General features: G+C 43.6%; 1 protein-coding gene across 2 annotated transcripts in view; it reads right to left on the bottom strand.

Moving 5' to 3' along the window:
• LOC126355180 (tripartite motif-containing protein 2-like) overlaps nucleotides 1-14,943 on the bottom strand; it is a 427,732-nt gene that overhangs the window by 278,495 nt on the left and 134,294 nt on the right. Inside the window, exon 1 of one of the 2 annotated variants that reach the window (XM_050005393.1) lies at nucleotides 4,791-5,054. The exons of the other annotated variant lie outside the window; for it this stretch is intronic. Within the exon in view, the coding sequence (XP_049861350.1) occupies nucleotides 4,791-4,816 (26 nt within the window). The 5' untranslated portion in view covers nucleotides 4,817-5,054. Of the gene's footprint in view, nucleotides 1-4,790; nucleotides 5,055-14,943 lie in introns of those variants that run through there. 2 annotated transcript variants of the gene reach the window in all.

The raw sequence follows: 14,943 nt of genomic DNA, 5'->3' as shown, positions 1-14,943 counted from the left end.
AGCTTGCGGAAAATCGTTCTGCGACCGATCAGCGGGTCGTAAAAATGTAACTTAACGAAATTAGTTTTTCCGGCAGTGTTTCTGTTACCATGTAGAAACCGACACAGAAATTTAACTGGAACTGAAGTTCTCTTAGAAATGCGTACCCTGGTGGCTCCACTTACGCCATTTTTCATCCGCTCTTTTTGAATGTTGATTTTTTTTAAACTGCGTTAAAACAAAAGTGGCTGATCAGGCTTCCTTGTTTTTGATTTTATCACTGCAAGAGCACAATCACTACTCATGTACGAATGACATGAATTTCTGAGATGTATGAAACAAGAATGCTTATCACAATATTCCTGCGAAGAAACTTACCCTCGCTTTTGGAAACACTACAGTCTAAATTCGGTAATACGAATATAAGTATTTGCCGCAGAAAAATAGCGGATGATTATTGAGTAAGCTGTGCAACCGGAAACTGCAATGCATGGAGAAGTCTGTAGCGTGGCTCCTATCTAGCAATGGATAGTTATTAATCACTGGGTAGCAAAATGTTTCACCTCTTCCTGGGTCTCGCATATTCATATCACTATCGTCAATTAGGCCATAGGTGTACTTACTATAGACAATTACACTGGTGTGACGAAAGTCATGGGAATGGGAGACCGATATTCACATGCACAGATGGCGATAGTATTGCATACACAAGGTACAAAAGGGCAGTGCATTGGCGGAGCTGTCATTTGTTATCAGGTAATTCCTGTGTGATTATGGCCTCACGGCGGGAATTAACACACTTCGAAAGCGGATTGGTTCAAATGGCTCTAAGCACTATGGGACTTAACATCTGAGGTCATCAGTTCCCTAGACTTAGAACTACTTAAACCTAACTAACAAAAGGACGTCACACACATCCATGCCCGAGGCAGGATTCGAACCTGCGACCGTAGCAGCGGCGCAGTTCCGGACTCAAGCGCCTAGAGCCGGCGAGGATGACCGAGCGGTTCTAGGCGCTACAGTCTGGAACCGCGCGACCGCTACGGTCGCAGGTTCGAATCCTGCCTCGGGCATGGATGTGTGTGATGTCCTTAGGTTGGTTAGGTTTAAGTAGTTCTAAGTAACTGATGACCTCACGAAGTTAAGTCCATAGTGCTCAGAACCATTCGAACCTTTTTTTCCTTTTTAAGTGCCTAAAACCGCTCGCCCACAGCGGCTGGCTACGCGGAATGGTAGTTGGCGCTAGACACTTAGGATATTCCATCCGAAATTCGTTAGGGAATTCAGTATTTTGAAATCTAGTGTCAACAGTGGGCCGACAATAACGGATTTTAGGTATCCGCACCGCGGACTACACAGTGGCCGACGTTCTTCATTGAACGACCGAGAGCAGCGGCGTTTGTGCTGAGTTGTCATTTCTAACAGACAAGCATCACTGCGTGAAATAACCACAGAAATCATATGGGACAGTGCGGCCAAATCTGGCGTTAATCGGCTATAGCAGAAGACGACCGACTTGAGTGCCTTTGCTACTAGAAGAACATCGCCTGCAGTGCCTCTCGTGGGCCCGTGGCTGTATCGGTTAGATCACAGACGACCGGGAAACCGTGGCCTGGTCAGATGAGTCCCGATTTCCGTTGGTAAGAGCTGATAGTACGGTTCGAGTGTGGAGCAGACCACACGAAGCCATGAACATAAGTTGGCAACAGGGCAGTGTGCAAGCTGGTTGTGGCTCCATATTGGTGTGGCCTGTGTTTACATGGAATGGACTGGGTCATCTGGTTCAACTGAACCGATCACTGACTGTTCAGCTACTTGGAGACCACTTGCAACCATTCACGTATTTCATGTTACCAAACAACGATGGATTTTTTATAGATGACAATGCGCCATGTCACCGGGTCACAATTGTTCGCGATTGGTTTGATGAACATTCTGAACAATTCGAGCGAATGACGTGACTACCCATCGAACATTTACGGGACATAATCGAGAGGCCAGTTCGTGCACAAAGTCCTGCGGCAGCTACAGTTTCGCAATTGTGGACGGCTGTAGAGGCAGCGTGGCTCGATATTTCTGCAGGGGACTTCCAACGACTTGCTGAGTCCATGCCACGTCGAACTGCTGCACTATGTCAGGCAGAAGCAGGTTCGACTCGATATTAGGTGGTGCCCCGTAGCTTTTGTCACTTTAGGGTATATGTTCCATAGATCACTTCAGCGACATTTTCACTGAAATTATTTGCAACGAGTCAGTTTGCAGGATACATAAAAACTATTCGATTTAAAATTAATTAATACATAATCTTTTAGTCCTATCCATGTAACGACACTTAAAACTAATTTTTTACAGTCTACCCGTTTTTCAATGACATTTTTCTATAGAATAAAAGGAATTACCAGAAAAAAATGATTTTACGTTGGATTTAAAACATGCTTTGCTCCTCTGTGTCAGCAGCTACAATTAAGGTCATTTTTCCTCTAGTGTTGTAAGTATCGGCAGCGCTGCTCTTCCCAAATTATGGAGGATTATTTATGACGAAGTTAATTCATTAGCAAATATATATCGTGAAGACGCAATTGAAATGTAAATCTCCTAGAAGAGATCTCTACAAGACGACTGCTGCTCAACACCGCATAATATTCTCACTGCTCGCTTTTGCGCAACCAGTACTGTATCAGCTATGAGTTCCTCAGAAAATTATTCCATAACACATTATTGAGTTGAAAATGCAAAACATGTTAGGAGGTTGATTCGTTTGTTTGCAAGGCTAGCGTGAAGCAAAAGTAACTGAGTTTAATAGTTTGAGCAACTCGTTAATATGTTGTTTCTCATTGAAGTTTTCGTCAATATGTACACCTAAAATTTAGAACATTCTCTCCTGTTTACTCCCTCATATTCGTGTGCTACATCAGTTGTTGGCATAATTATTTGTTTAGCCTACTGAACTGAAAATAGTGTTTTTTCTTTAAAAATATGGGGCAGTCATTTTCAGAGAACCACTTAAGATTAGTATCGTCTGCAAGAAGTATCATTTATGCTTCATGAAGGTCATTCACATACATGTGGAATAGGAGTGGACCCATAATTGAATTTTGCAGGGCTCTATTCGCGATTTCTCCCCAGTTACTAAAACATTCTGTCCTTCAAAAATTGTTTGAAATATTCAGCTTAACTTTCTGCTTTTTGTTTATTAAGTATGACTCAAACAGAATTTTCGCTATTGCGTTACTATGTTGGTGTTATTAGATTTTATATGCCGAAGTACCATTCACTCTATCGTAGCAGTCAGTACCGACTACTGCCTCAGAAACATTAACTTGTTACCTGTTTCATTGTAAAGAGCTATTTTACAGACGCAGCGCGGGCTAAAACACCGTGGACACAGTAGCAGCAGTGATAATGGGATACAACTCTTAACAGGGCGACATCGACGCTGCACTGTCATCAGCTGATGGCGAGAGTGAAAGATGGCGTAGAGGAGCAGACAAGGCAGACAGCTGCACTGGCTGGCTGCGGTCGGAAAAAAGAGAGAAGCTAAACAAACGCGGCGGGCAAGGCACGCGCAGACAACAAAGGCCAGGAGACGCCAGCCACTCAGCAGCAATCACGGCGCTAACCAGCCGCAGGACAACACGAGAGGCACGCCCATTGTCTTTCCGAAGGTGCGGCGTCGGCGCCCTTTCCGGGACGTCGCACTGCGCACGTGCGTGCGGTGACATCGACAAGCGTTTATACCGCTGGGTGTGCGTGCGGGGGGCGGGCGTTCTGCCACTTTCACGTGCTTCGGCGCGCACAAAAACGGCGCGCCATACAGGTAAATAGCGCTCGACTGTGCTCCCGTACCGGGCTGCAGCGTGCCACGCGGAAAAAAATAAAATAAAAAGCGTAACAATGACTGTAACCAGCCGACAATGGTCGCTAGTGGGTGTGGAAGCGTGACAACATATAGAACACCAGTTTAAGTGTTAAGATCATGTTGCACATGGCAGCATTTCAACTCAGTAAACATAAAAGTTAGAGCGCACTGCCTCTTTCTTTACTCAGCAGTATCATTCAAGGTTTTTCGGCAGTATCCGGAATGTATAGCAAAACGAGCCACACGTAAACAATAACAATTTTGCACAGAAATGAAATTCAGAAGGGAAAAAAAATCGCCAACAAAATGCCCTATTTATTTTCACAGTCTTCACTCTTTCAATTTATTGATGCTCACTTCCATTTCCCCCTACACTGCATCTCTAAACTTCTGCTATCCAATCACACACACAATAAATATTGCCACTTTTTAGCTTTTGTATGGGTTTGCGACGACAATTTGTTTTGGTTCTAAACTCAACTTTGATTCCCAAAACTTTATAATTATGTCTCTTTTCATCACAGAATAGCCGTATCCTGCAATAGTCAGTTTAGGCTCCATAGTACTTATGAAATACGAACCTAAATCATTTGTCCTTCGCATCGAATTAGAGGGAAAATATAATTGTTGTTCATGCTTCACTCTACGCAAAATACACAGTTCAGTTCACAGGAAAGATTAGTTATTTTTACATGGTGACTGATCCAGTTGCTGTTCAGTGTTGAGAGTACTGCTATGAGGCCAGATTTGAACATTTACTTTTAGTACGAAGTCTAATACTCTGATATTAGAAGAATGCACTGCTGTTTTCGTCACTTTGGTTTCGCCAAAAATATCACGAGAGGGGCTTATCAGCCGTTTCTAGTACAATCAACGGACAAAAGTGATGGCATACACATCTAAAGCTACAATACTGGTGCAGTATAACTCTTAGCTAAAAGTAAGAACTCACTGAATAGCTAGTCTGAGGCCCTCCATCCCCGCGGCGCGCCAAGGATCGCCGAGTGCACGGCTCGAGGTGAGTTACGAATCCCCGCCACGTGCTCTCCGCACGTACGGCCTGCGCGTTCTCACGCGACGCGGAATGTGCGCGCGCGCTCACGCACTTTTGTCAACACTACTCGATAGAACAACTGCCGCACACCGACTGCCGTGAGGAGGCTGCCTCCCGCACTGAACAGCATGGCTGCCGCCGCGTCGCACAGCTGACCCGGCTGCAAGGCTGCCAACGTGCGCGCGGCTACCGCGCGGCGCACCGTTGCCAACTTTCGCTTTCTCCTCCAGCCTCCTCAGACCGGTATCGGCTGTTACTTGGGGTTTCGGACTTTCCGCGCGAGTTCATCTGAGGCCGGAAATCCCAGGCAAGAGAGATTCTTTTAGTATAAAAAGAGCTAGCCACACTATCTGGAAAGCACAGCCAGCATTTCACTGAGAGACTGGCACCAACAAGTGAAAACAAAACATCTCTGTTTTCCGACAGAGTTTGTCCACACAAAAAGTAGCTATCACCTTACAGCGTTGCGGACCTACACTCGTCAAAACGTAAGTATATTCAGCCTTTGAGGGGAACGAAGCCTCACGTAAGACGCATTAGAAGATGATCGTTTCATTATGCGCCACTCGATAGTGTGAACTTCCATCAAAGAGGACAGCGGTTTAAGTCTCCTTCGGGCCATCCAGATTTATGTTTTCCAGTTTCCCTAAATGACCTCAGGAAATATCAAGAAGGATCATTTGCTATGCTTCAACCGATAAGCATCAACCCGTCATGTGGCGAACCAATGATAGCGGACATTCGCTAAAGCCGTCCATAAGAGAGACCAATGAAAGCGTGCCTTCATTTCGAGATCCGTTACATGACGGTCACCGATAACAATTGTTCCTAAAGGGACTGCACGCGCACCTATCGACCGAACGACAAATTGGACGTGTGTAAACGTTTTGACTGGCCGACCGACGAAGTTTCCTTGTCGAGATGTCGGCCGGGTGGGACCACACGCCAGCTGACCGCTGCCGCACTCCACCCTACAAACTGGCGTTGTGCTGTCCTGCCAGCTGCCCTAGAGAAGTTCTTTTGTCAATGTGCACGGGATTAAATGCTGTTCTGATACACATGACAGGGTGCGAGGCGACCAATACCTTAAGGACAGAGTTTCTGGAGAAATTTTAAGGCTGCAGATGTTTGTGGGACTCGTCGTACGAGGAGTATAACAATACACATGCAAGAAACGAAGCATTTATTTTTTATTTTTTAACGAATCCATAGTGGTTTCATATGGCGCGTAGAATAAAAGTCCGTCGATCTTCTGTTTTTAGGTTTCATTTCTGATGCATAGCAGAAATGAAATCTGAAGATCGAAATATTGACATTCAATGGAGATTAATTCATAATATATACTTGCTTCATTTTTATAAGTGTTACAAAAATCCAGCCTATATCTAAGCCCTGTGCTATTGAGAGCGAAGTATTTTTTTTTACCGCTGCTAAATACTTCATTTGTTGTGTGTTTGATGTTGTTTTTATTAAATTATGTCCGCCATCCCCATGTATGTTCTTTCTTCTTCGAATCTGAAATGAGTTTCTTAAACTTACAGGTCATCTTTTATGCTACATACATAAATAAATTAATAACGTTTACATGAACGTTTTTGTTTTATTTATATTGCTTTAATTTGATGTATTTCCTCAGTCAGCTATGAATCTCGTAGTGCAAGTCAGGAATCATTTTAGCTAGTAGCCGGCCGGAGTGGCCGTACGGTTCTAGGCACTGCAGTCTGAAACTGCGCGACCGCTACGGTCGCAGGTTCGGATCCTGCCTCGGGGATGGATGTGTGTGATGTCCTTAGGTTAGCTAGGTTTAAGTAACTCTAAGTTCTAGGGAACTGATGACCTCAGAAGTGATGTCCTTAGGTTAGCTAGGTTTAAGTAACTCTAAGTTCTAGGGAACTGATGACCTCAGAAGTTAAGTCCCATAGAGCTCAGAGCCATTTGAACCGTTTTATTTTCTTGTATTAGCCACTTCTTTGCACACGGTTTCCTCTCGTTATTTTTTTTTTTTTTTTTTCGTGGCTTGTTACTTCTAAAACAGCCGAGGCAAACCCCGTTTTTGTTTCTCTGTAAAACCACGCGGGATCTTGTATAACGTAAACTCAATAAACGTAAGATATACAGATCACAATAAGAAGGCGGATGAACATAGTTTCAAAACTGGACACAGCCAATCAAAACTTCAATTCATTCCTTCTTTCACTCCTGTTTTGGGTGACACCCCTTGTTGAGATCAATTTCGATTATATTTCTATTTATTTACTTCTCTTTCTAGACCGTCTACTGGTAATGGAACGAAATAATGGAACTATAACTAGAGCAGATCGTATATATCACAATGATATTAAACAAATTGGAAAAATAAGTGTTCCCCGCAGGAAAAATAGTTATTCCATGACCTACCCCATAACATGGGCTTTTTTTTTAGCATAGCTCAAAGTTCCTTTTCGAAACTGAGATGTAATTAAATAACAGGTTCTCGACTTTGTTAAGTAAAATTAATTTCATGTAAAAAGTAATAATATGTAATAATTTATAAGTTAAACAATAATAACCAAGAGAAATATGTATTAATAACTTCACCAGTTCTGGTTCAGAATTCGGATCCAAATGCGGGATGAGAATTATGTACGTTATTCTGTCTCGTCTATAGTGGAGACGGCTAAGAAAATCCATGACAGCTCACAGCGCTATTGCCAGTTTTCAACGGCAGGCGAAAACAGTAATTGTCTACAGAGCTGTGACAACACTGAGACATTGCCACGGAGACGTTTACAAAACCGCGCTAAGTTATTGGTTCAGGTAGGCCCGCGGAACTGTTGTGCCCAGGCCGATGCAGTTGTCAGGGATAAACTTAGGCCGACTCAACTATACTTCCGCCTTGCAGCGCTTGCTTACACATTATTTCCGTGTACAGCGGAGCTCGTTCGCACGGGCGATTCCGTACTGTGTGATGCCACACCGTGCAGATAACTCTGGCGTTAAAGGAATAACAACCATCCTCTCAAGTATTAAATTAATGTAACTCACACGCAGTGTCGGCTGGAAAGCCAAAATCGGGAGTCAATATAGTTTTATTATCTTTTCGAATTACAGTTACTCGAATTACAGTTACTGAGCCGGCCACGGTGGGCGAGCAGTTCTAGGCGCTTCTGTCCGGAACCGCGCGACTGCTACGGTCGCAGATTCGAATTCTGCCTCGGGCAGGGATGTGTGTGATGTCCTTAGGTTAGTTAGGTTTAAGTAGTTCTAAGTTCTAGGGGACTGATGACTTCAGAAGTTAACTCCCATAGTGCTCAGAGCCATATGAACCATTTTTTGTAGTTACTGAATCAAACTGGGAAGTAAAGGCATTTACCACACAACTTGAGAAAAAATAAGGGATTACTCGATAGAGCACATCCTGAGGCATCAAGGTATCGCTAATTTGTGTGTGTGTGTGAAATCTTATAGGACTTAACTGCTAAGGTCACCAGTCCCTAAGCTTACGCACTACTTAACCTAAAGCATCCTAAGGACAGCCATACACACCCATGCCCGAGGGAGGACTCGGAGCCTCCGTCGGGACCAGCCGCAAAGTCCACGACTGCAGCGCCTTACACCGCTCGGGTAATCCCGCGCGGCTATCGCTAATTTGGTACTGAAGGAAAGTGTATGTTTGGGGGGTAAAAATTGCAGAGAGAGTCCAATGGGTGACTACCGTAAGAAGGTTCAAAAACGGAGGTCGCAGTAGTTATGCAGAAACGAAAAGGCTGGCACAGGGTAGACTAGCGTAGAGAGCCACATGAAACCAAACTTCGGACTGGACCCACACTCCGTGGTATTAAACAATGAATATGTAATAGTTGTTGCTATTACTGCTATAGGACTGAACACTGTGGTAAATATAGTCTTCAGTCTTCCCGATAGCATAGAGCAACACCATACTACAGAACTAGTTCACTACAGAATTACTGGCATAAAATAGTATTTGTACAGATGCGTAATGAAAAGAAAGTTCTGACTGAACTCAAAACATCTGGAAAGTTTCTGGCATTCTCACCATATTCTGCACTACAGATAAACAATCAAAAATGTGAGACTTTCATTCGTGCTATAAAGTTTTAATTTAGTATAAGCAGGTGTGTGTCTTTCTTTTCTTTCTCCTGTATTTATTTTAGAAATTCCAATCGGTCCAAATAGATCCGAGCCTGAATGAAAAATGTAGGAAAGATGAGATGGTGGTTTAGAGCTTGAGGTGTTCTATAGTCTCTCCCAACATGAGTACAGCGCTCGGAACTTTTATACAAGCATGTGAAACCATCAGAAAAGTCCTTCTTTGGGACGTTGTTCAACTTGCACATTTGCACCTTCTTCGGTCTTGGCGAGCCATCAGAGACCCAACTGTACTCTGTCGTTTTGTGGTTGGGGGGTTGTTTGGGGGAGAGACCAAACAGCTAGGTCATCGGTCTCATTGGATTAGGGAAGGACTGGGAAGGAAGTCGGCCGTGCCCTTTCAAAGGAACCATCGCGGCATTTGCCTGGAGAGATTTAGGGAAATCATGGAAAACCTAAATCAGGATGGCCGGACGCGGGATTGAACCGTCGTCCTCCCGAATGCGAGTCCAGTGTGCTAACCACTGCGCCACCTCGCTCGGTTTTTGTGGTTGCTTCATATTGATAACACCAAGTCTTGCCACCCGTGGTGATTATTCCGCGTTTTGCACTTCAGTCAAGTCTTGGCAGGCGTCCACCCATCGTTGTTTTTGTGCGAGAATTAAGTTTGCACACGCTTTTATTTTCTTCAGAGCGTAATTAGAGATATAACCCGTTGCCACAGCGGAGTTTGCGAGGTAGCAACGTTGACACCCCATTGCCACACGTCCACTGCTTAACGCTGCCTGCTCACGAATTACCTGTCAACTGCACATTTATTATTTACAGTTGATAGCACAACTGCCACCGTCGTTACTGCGCTGGCGTCGCTTATTCGACAGGAATTCAATCATCCTTGGAACTTCACGAACAGTAGAAGATTTGCGATGCTTTGTAATTTCCTGTTTGTTGCAGAATTCACTCACATTTTCTCAGATTTAACTTTTTGTACAGGATATTACTAATGTGCACCAACTTAGTCAAGTTCAGTCTGAAGACTGCCAGAATTTGGTCAACAAGGAGACTTGAAGTCGCAGTCTACTCTTGCCGATCACAGCGATTAGCACCTAAGCCCTCCATAGTGCGCGATGGAATGAGGGCATAAGACGCTGTTATCTATGCATTGTTTGGTAAAGTTAAGTTCATTGATGAACTTTGAACAGGGTCTATTACAGCATCGGTTTGCATCCTTTCTCCCATATCCATACGCAACAGCTCAAGCTCAAAACGACCACTACTTTAGTACACTGTACAAGCACTGGTTACTATCATGCGACCCGCCGAATGGAAGTCCAGTCGAAAGATTTACACGAAATGTAGTTCATTTTAAGGAGTTGCAGTTACGTCATAAATACAGCTAACCATAGTCAAGGAAAACTGCACAGTCAAATGTGTTTACACAACTAACGTCACGTTTATTTTGAACACAAGCAGACTGCATTTCGCAGAAACCTATACGTCAACCAATTAGGGTTAGCTAGTGAGCTTATATGTCCGCCTCTGTGGATGATTGGTCAGCATAGATGGCTACCGTACGGGGGATCCTGGTTCTACTCCCGGTACTACTAAGGATTTTTCATTGCTGGGAAGACTGCTACGGACTGTACTCAGTTCATGATGCCAATTGAGGAGCGACGAATTAAAAGTAGCACCCCCACTGTCTGAAAAGTCGGGAAAATGGCGGGAAATACTGCGTGCTCACCACATGCCCGTCCATATCTCGTCTACATAACGCCTCATGGTTGGTTGACACCCTTGGGCCTTCGCGGCCTGGACCACGAGTTCGTTACTTAATCAACTCCTATAACCACCACAGCGTGCGTCGAACGAACCTGTTACCCGCAGAAATACGAGGACTATTCATAAGTTAATCTCCGACTGGCTATTAAAAATAAACAAATGCTTGTAGCTTCATGACTCTTTGGTGGTTGGAACAAGAGACCGAAAATCACGTAGCGTCAGTTTGCTCTCCGTTTCTTTCGTCGGTGTGTGCGACTGAAATGGATAACGTTATCGCTCCTCCCGCCAGCAGTGAGGTACCTTCTATTATTGGCTTCCTGTAAGCAGAACGAGTCACTGCCACCGAGATTCAGTAGAGATTGTGGCTTCTAATGAATACAGTAAGCAGATTCAGAAGGATGTAGGTTGCAGTAGGTACTTGAAGAAGCTTGCACAGGATAGGGTAGTATAGAGAGCTGAGTCAAACCAGTCTCTGGACTGTTGACCACAACAACAACAGCATATAGGGATGCGGTAATGAGTGGTAATGTTGCGACGGGGTGGTGCAGAAAAGTCATGGCTGGTCTCATAAATGTGCATGGTGAAAGTAATCGAGAAAGACATTCAGATGTGAGGATCAAATTGTGCAACATCTTGATGAAACTGCGTGCGAGACGTCGGTTCGTAGTTTACAGAGTTTCGGACGATGTGCCTCAGATTTCAAGCATAATCCTCTCTAACACTGTTCCAGGTAGGTTAGGTTAATTTTAATGCATGTTGTTGTTGTTGTCTTCAGTCCTGAGACTGGTTTGATGCAGCTCTCCATGCTACTCTATCCTGTGCAAGCTGCTTCATCTCCCAGTACCTACTGCAACCTACATCCTTCTGAATCTGCTTAGTGTACTCATCTCTCGGTCTCCCTCTACGATTTTTACCCTCCACGCTGCCCTCCAATGCTAAATTTGTGATCCCTTGATGCCTCAAAACATGTCCTACCAACCGATCCCTTCTTCTAGTCAAGTTGTGCCACAAACTTCTCTTCTCCCCAATCCTATTCAATACCTCCTCATTAGTTATGTGATCTATCCACCTTATCTTCAGTATTCTTCTGTAGCACCACATTTCGAAAGCTTCTATTCTCTTCTTGTCCAAACTAGTTATCGTCCATGTTTCACTTCCATACATGGCTACACTCCAAACAAATACTTTCAGAAACGACTTCCTGATACATAAATCTATATTCGATGTTAACAAATTTCTCTTCTTCAGAAACGCTTTCCTTGCCATTGCCAGTCTACATTTTATATCCTCTCTACTTCAACCATCATCAGTTATTTTACTTCCTAAATAGCAAAACTCCTTTACTACTTTAAGTGTCTCATTTCCTAATCTAATTCCCTCAGCATCACCCGATTTAATTTGACTACATTCCATTATCATCGTTTTGCTTTTGTTAATGTTCATCTTATATCCTCCTTTCAAGACACTGTCCATTCCGTTCAACTGCTCTTCCAAGTCCTTTGCTGTCTCTGACAGAATTACAATGTCATCGGCGAACCTCAAAGTTTTTACTTCGTCTCCATGAATTTTAATACCTACTCCAAATTTTTCTTTTGTTTCCTTTACTGCTTGCTCAATATACAGATTGAATAACATCGGGGAGAGGCAACAACCCTGTCTCACTCCTTTCCCAACCACTGCTTCCCTTTCATGCCCCTCGACTCTTATGACTGCCATCTGGTTTCTGTACAAATTATAAATAGCCTTTCGCTCCCTGTATTTTACCCCTGCCACCTTTAGAATTTGAAAAAGGGTATTCCAGTCAACATTGTCAAAAGCTTTCTCTAAGTCTACAAATGCTAGAAACGTAGGTTTGCCTTTTCTTAATCTTTCTTCTAAGATAAGTCGTAAGGTCAGTATTGCCTCACGTGTTCCAACAATTCGACGGAATCCAAACTGATCCTCCCCGAGGTCTGCATCTACCAGTTTCTCCATTCGTCTGTAAAGAATTCGCGTTAGTATTTTGCAGCCGTGGCTTATTAAACTGATAGTTCGGTAATTTTCACATCTGTCAGCACCTGCTTTCTTTGGGATTGGAATTATTATATTCTTCTTGAAGTCTGAGGGTATTTCGCCTGCCTCATACATCTTGCTCACCAGCTGGTAGAGTTTTGTCAGGACTGGTTGTCCCAAGGCCGTCAGTAGTTCTAATGGAATGTTGTCTACTCCGGGGGCCTTGTTTCGACTCAGGTCTTTCAGTGCTCTGTCAAACTCTTCACGCAGTATCGTATCTCCCATTTCGTCTTCATCTACATCCTCTTCCATTTCCATAATATTGTCCTCAAGTTCATCGCCCTTGTATAAACCTTCTATATACTCCTTCCACCTTTCTGCCTTCCCTTCTTTGCTTAGAACTGGGCTGCCATCTGAGCTCTTGATATTCATACACGTGGTTGTCTTCTCTCCAAAGGTCTCTTTAATTTTCCTGTAGGCAGTATCTATCTTACCCCTAGTGAGATAAGCTTCTACATCCTTACATTTGTCCTCTAGCCATCCCTGTTTAGCCATTTTGCACTTCCTGTCGATCTCATTTTTGAGACGTTTGTATTCCTTTTTGCCTGCTTCATTTACTGCATTTTTATATTTTCTCCTTTCATCAATTAAATTCAATATTTCTTCTGTTACCCAAGGATTTCTAGCAGCCCTCGTCTTTGTACCTACTTTATCCCCTGCTGCCTTCACTACTACATCCCTCAGAGCTACCCATTCTTCTTCTGCTGTATTTCTTTCCCCTATTCCTGTCAATTGTTCCCTTATGCTCTCTCTGAACCTCTGTACAACCTCTGGTTCTTTCAGTTTATCCAGGTCCCATCTCCTTAATTTCCCACATTTTTGCAGTTTCTTCAGTTTTAATCTACAGGTCATAACCAATAGATTGTGGTCAGAGTCCACATCGGCCCCTGGAAATGTCTTACAATTTAAAACCTGGTTCCTAAATCTCTGTCTTACCATTATATAATCTATCTGATACCTTTTAGTATCTCCAGGGTTCTTCCACTTATACAACCTTCTTTCATGATTCTTAAACCAAGTGTTAGCTATGATTAAGTTGTGCTCTGTGCAAAATTCTACTAGGCGGCTTCCTCTTTCATTTCTTAGCCCCAATCCATATTCACCTACTATGTTTCCTTCTCTCCCTTTTCCTACACTCGAATTCCAGTCACCCATTACTATTAAATTTTCGTCTCCCTTCACTGTCTGAATAATTTCTTTTATTTCATCGTACATTTCTTCAATTTCTTCATCATCTGCAGAGCTAGTTGGCATATAAACTTGTACTACTGTAGTAGGTGTGGGCTTCGTATCTATCTTGGCCACAATTATGCGTTCACTATGCTGTTTGTAGTAGCTTACCCGCATTCCTATTTTCCTATTCATTATTAAATCTACTCCTGCATTACCCCTATTTGATTTTGTGTTTATAACCCTGTAGTCACCTGACCAGAAGTCTTGTTCCTCCTGCCACCGAACTTCACTAATTCCCACTATATCTAACTTTAACCTATCCATTTCCCTTTTTAAATTTTCTAACCTACCTGCCCGATTAAGTGATCTGACATTCCACGCTCCGATCCGTAGAACGCCAGTTTTCTTTCTCCTGATAACGACATCCTCCTGAGTAGTCCCCGCCCGGAGATCCGAATGGGGGACTATTTTACCTCCGGAATATTTTACCCAAGAGGATGCCATCATCATTTAATCATACAGTAAAGCTGCATGTCCTCGGGAAAAATTACGGCTGTAGTTTCCCCTTGCTTTCAGTCATTCGCAGTACCAGCACAGCAAGGCCGTTTTGGTTAATGTTGCAAGGCCAGATCAGTCAATCATCCAGACTGTTGCCCCTGCAACTACTGAAAAGGCTGCTGCCCCTCTTCAAGAACCACACGTTTGTCTGGCCTCTCAACAGATACCCCTCCGTTGTGGTTGCACCTATGGTACGGCCATCTGTATCGCTGAGGCACGCAAGCCTCCCCACCAACGGCAAGGTCCATGGTTCATGGGGGGAGGATTTTAATGCATAGTGCATATAAAAGTGTATCACTGGTGTTCAGAAAACACTCTATCAGTGTAACCGCAAAAAGGAGGAGGAACTTCTGAAAATAATCGTCATTGTAGACGAGACATGTGTCCCGTGCGTGGACTC

The sequence above is a fragment of the Schistocerca gregaria genome, chromosome 3, assembly GCF_023897955.1.
Source record: "Schistocerca gregaria isolate iqSchGreg1 chromosome 3, iqSchGreg1.2, whole genome shotgun sequence".
Taxonomy (NCBI): domain Eukaryota; kingdom Metazoa; phylum Arthropoda; class Insecta; order Orthoptera; family Acrididae; genus Schistocerca; species Schistocerca gregaria.
Note: the sequence above shows the minus strand (reverse complement) of the source record. Positions and strands in the feature narration are given on the sequence as shown.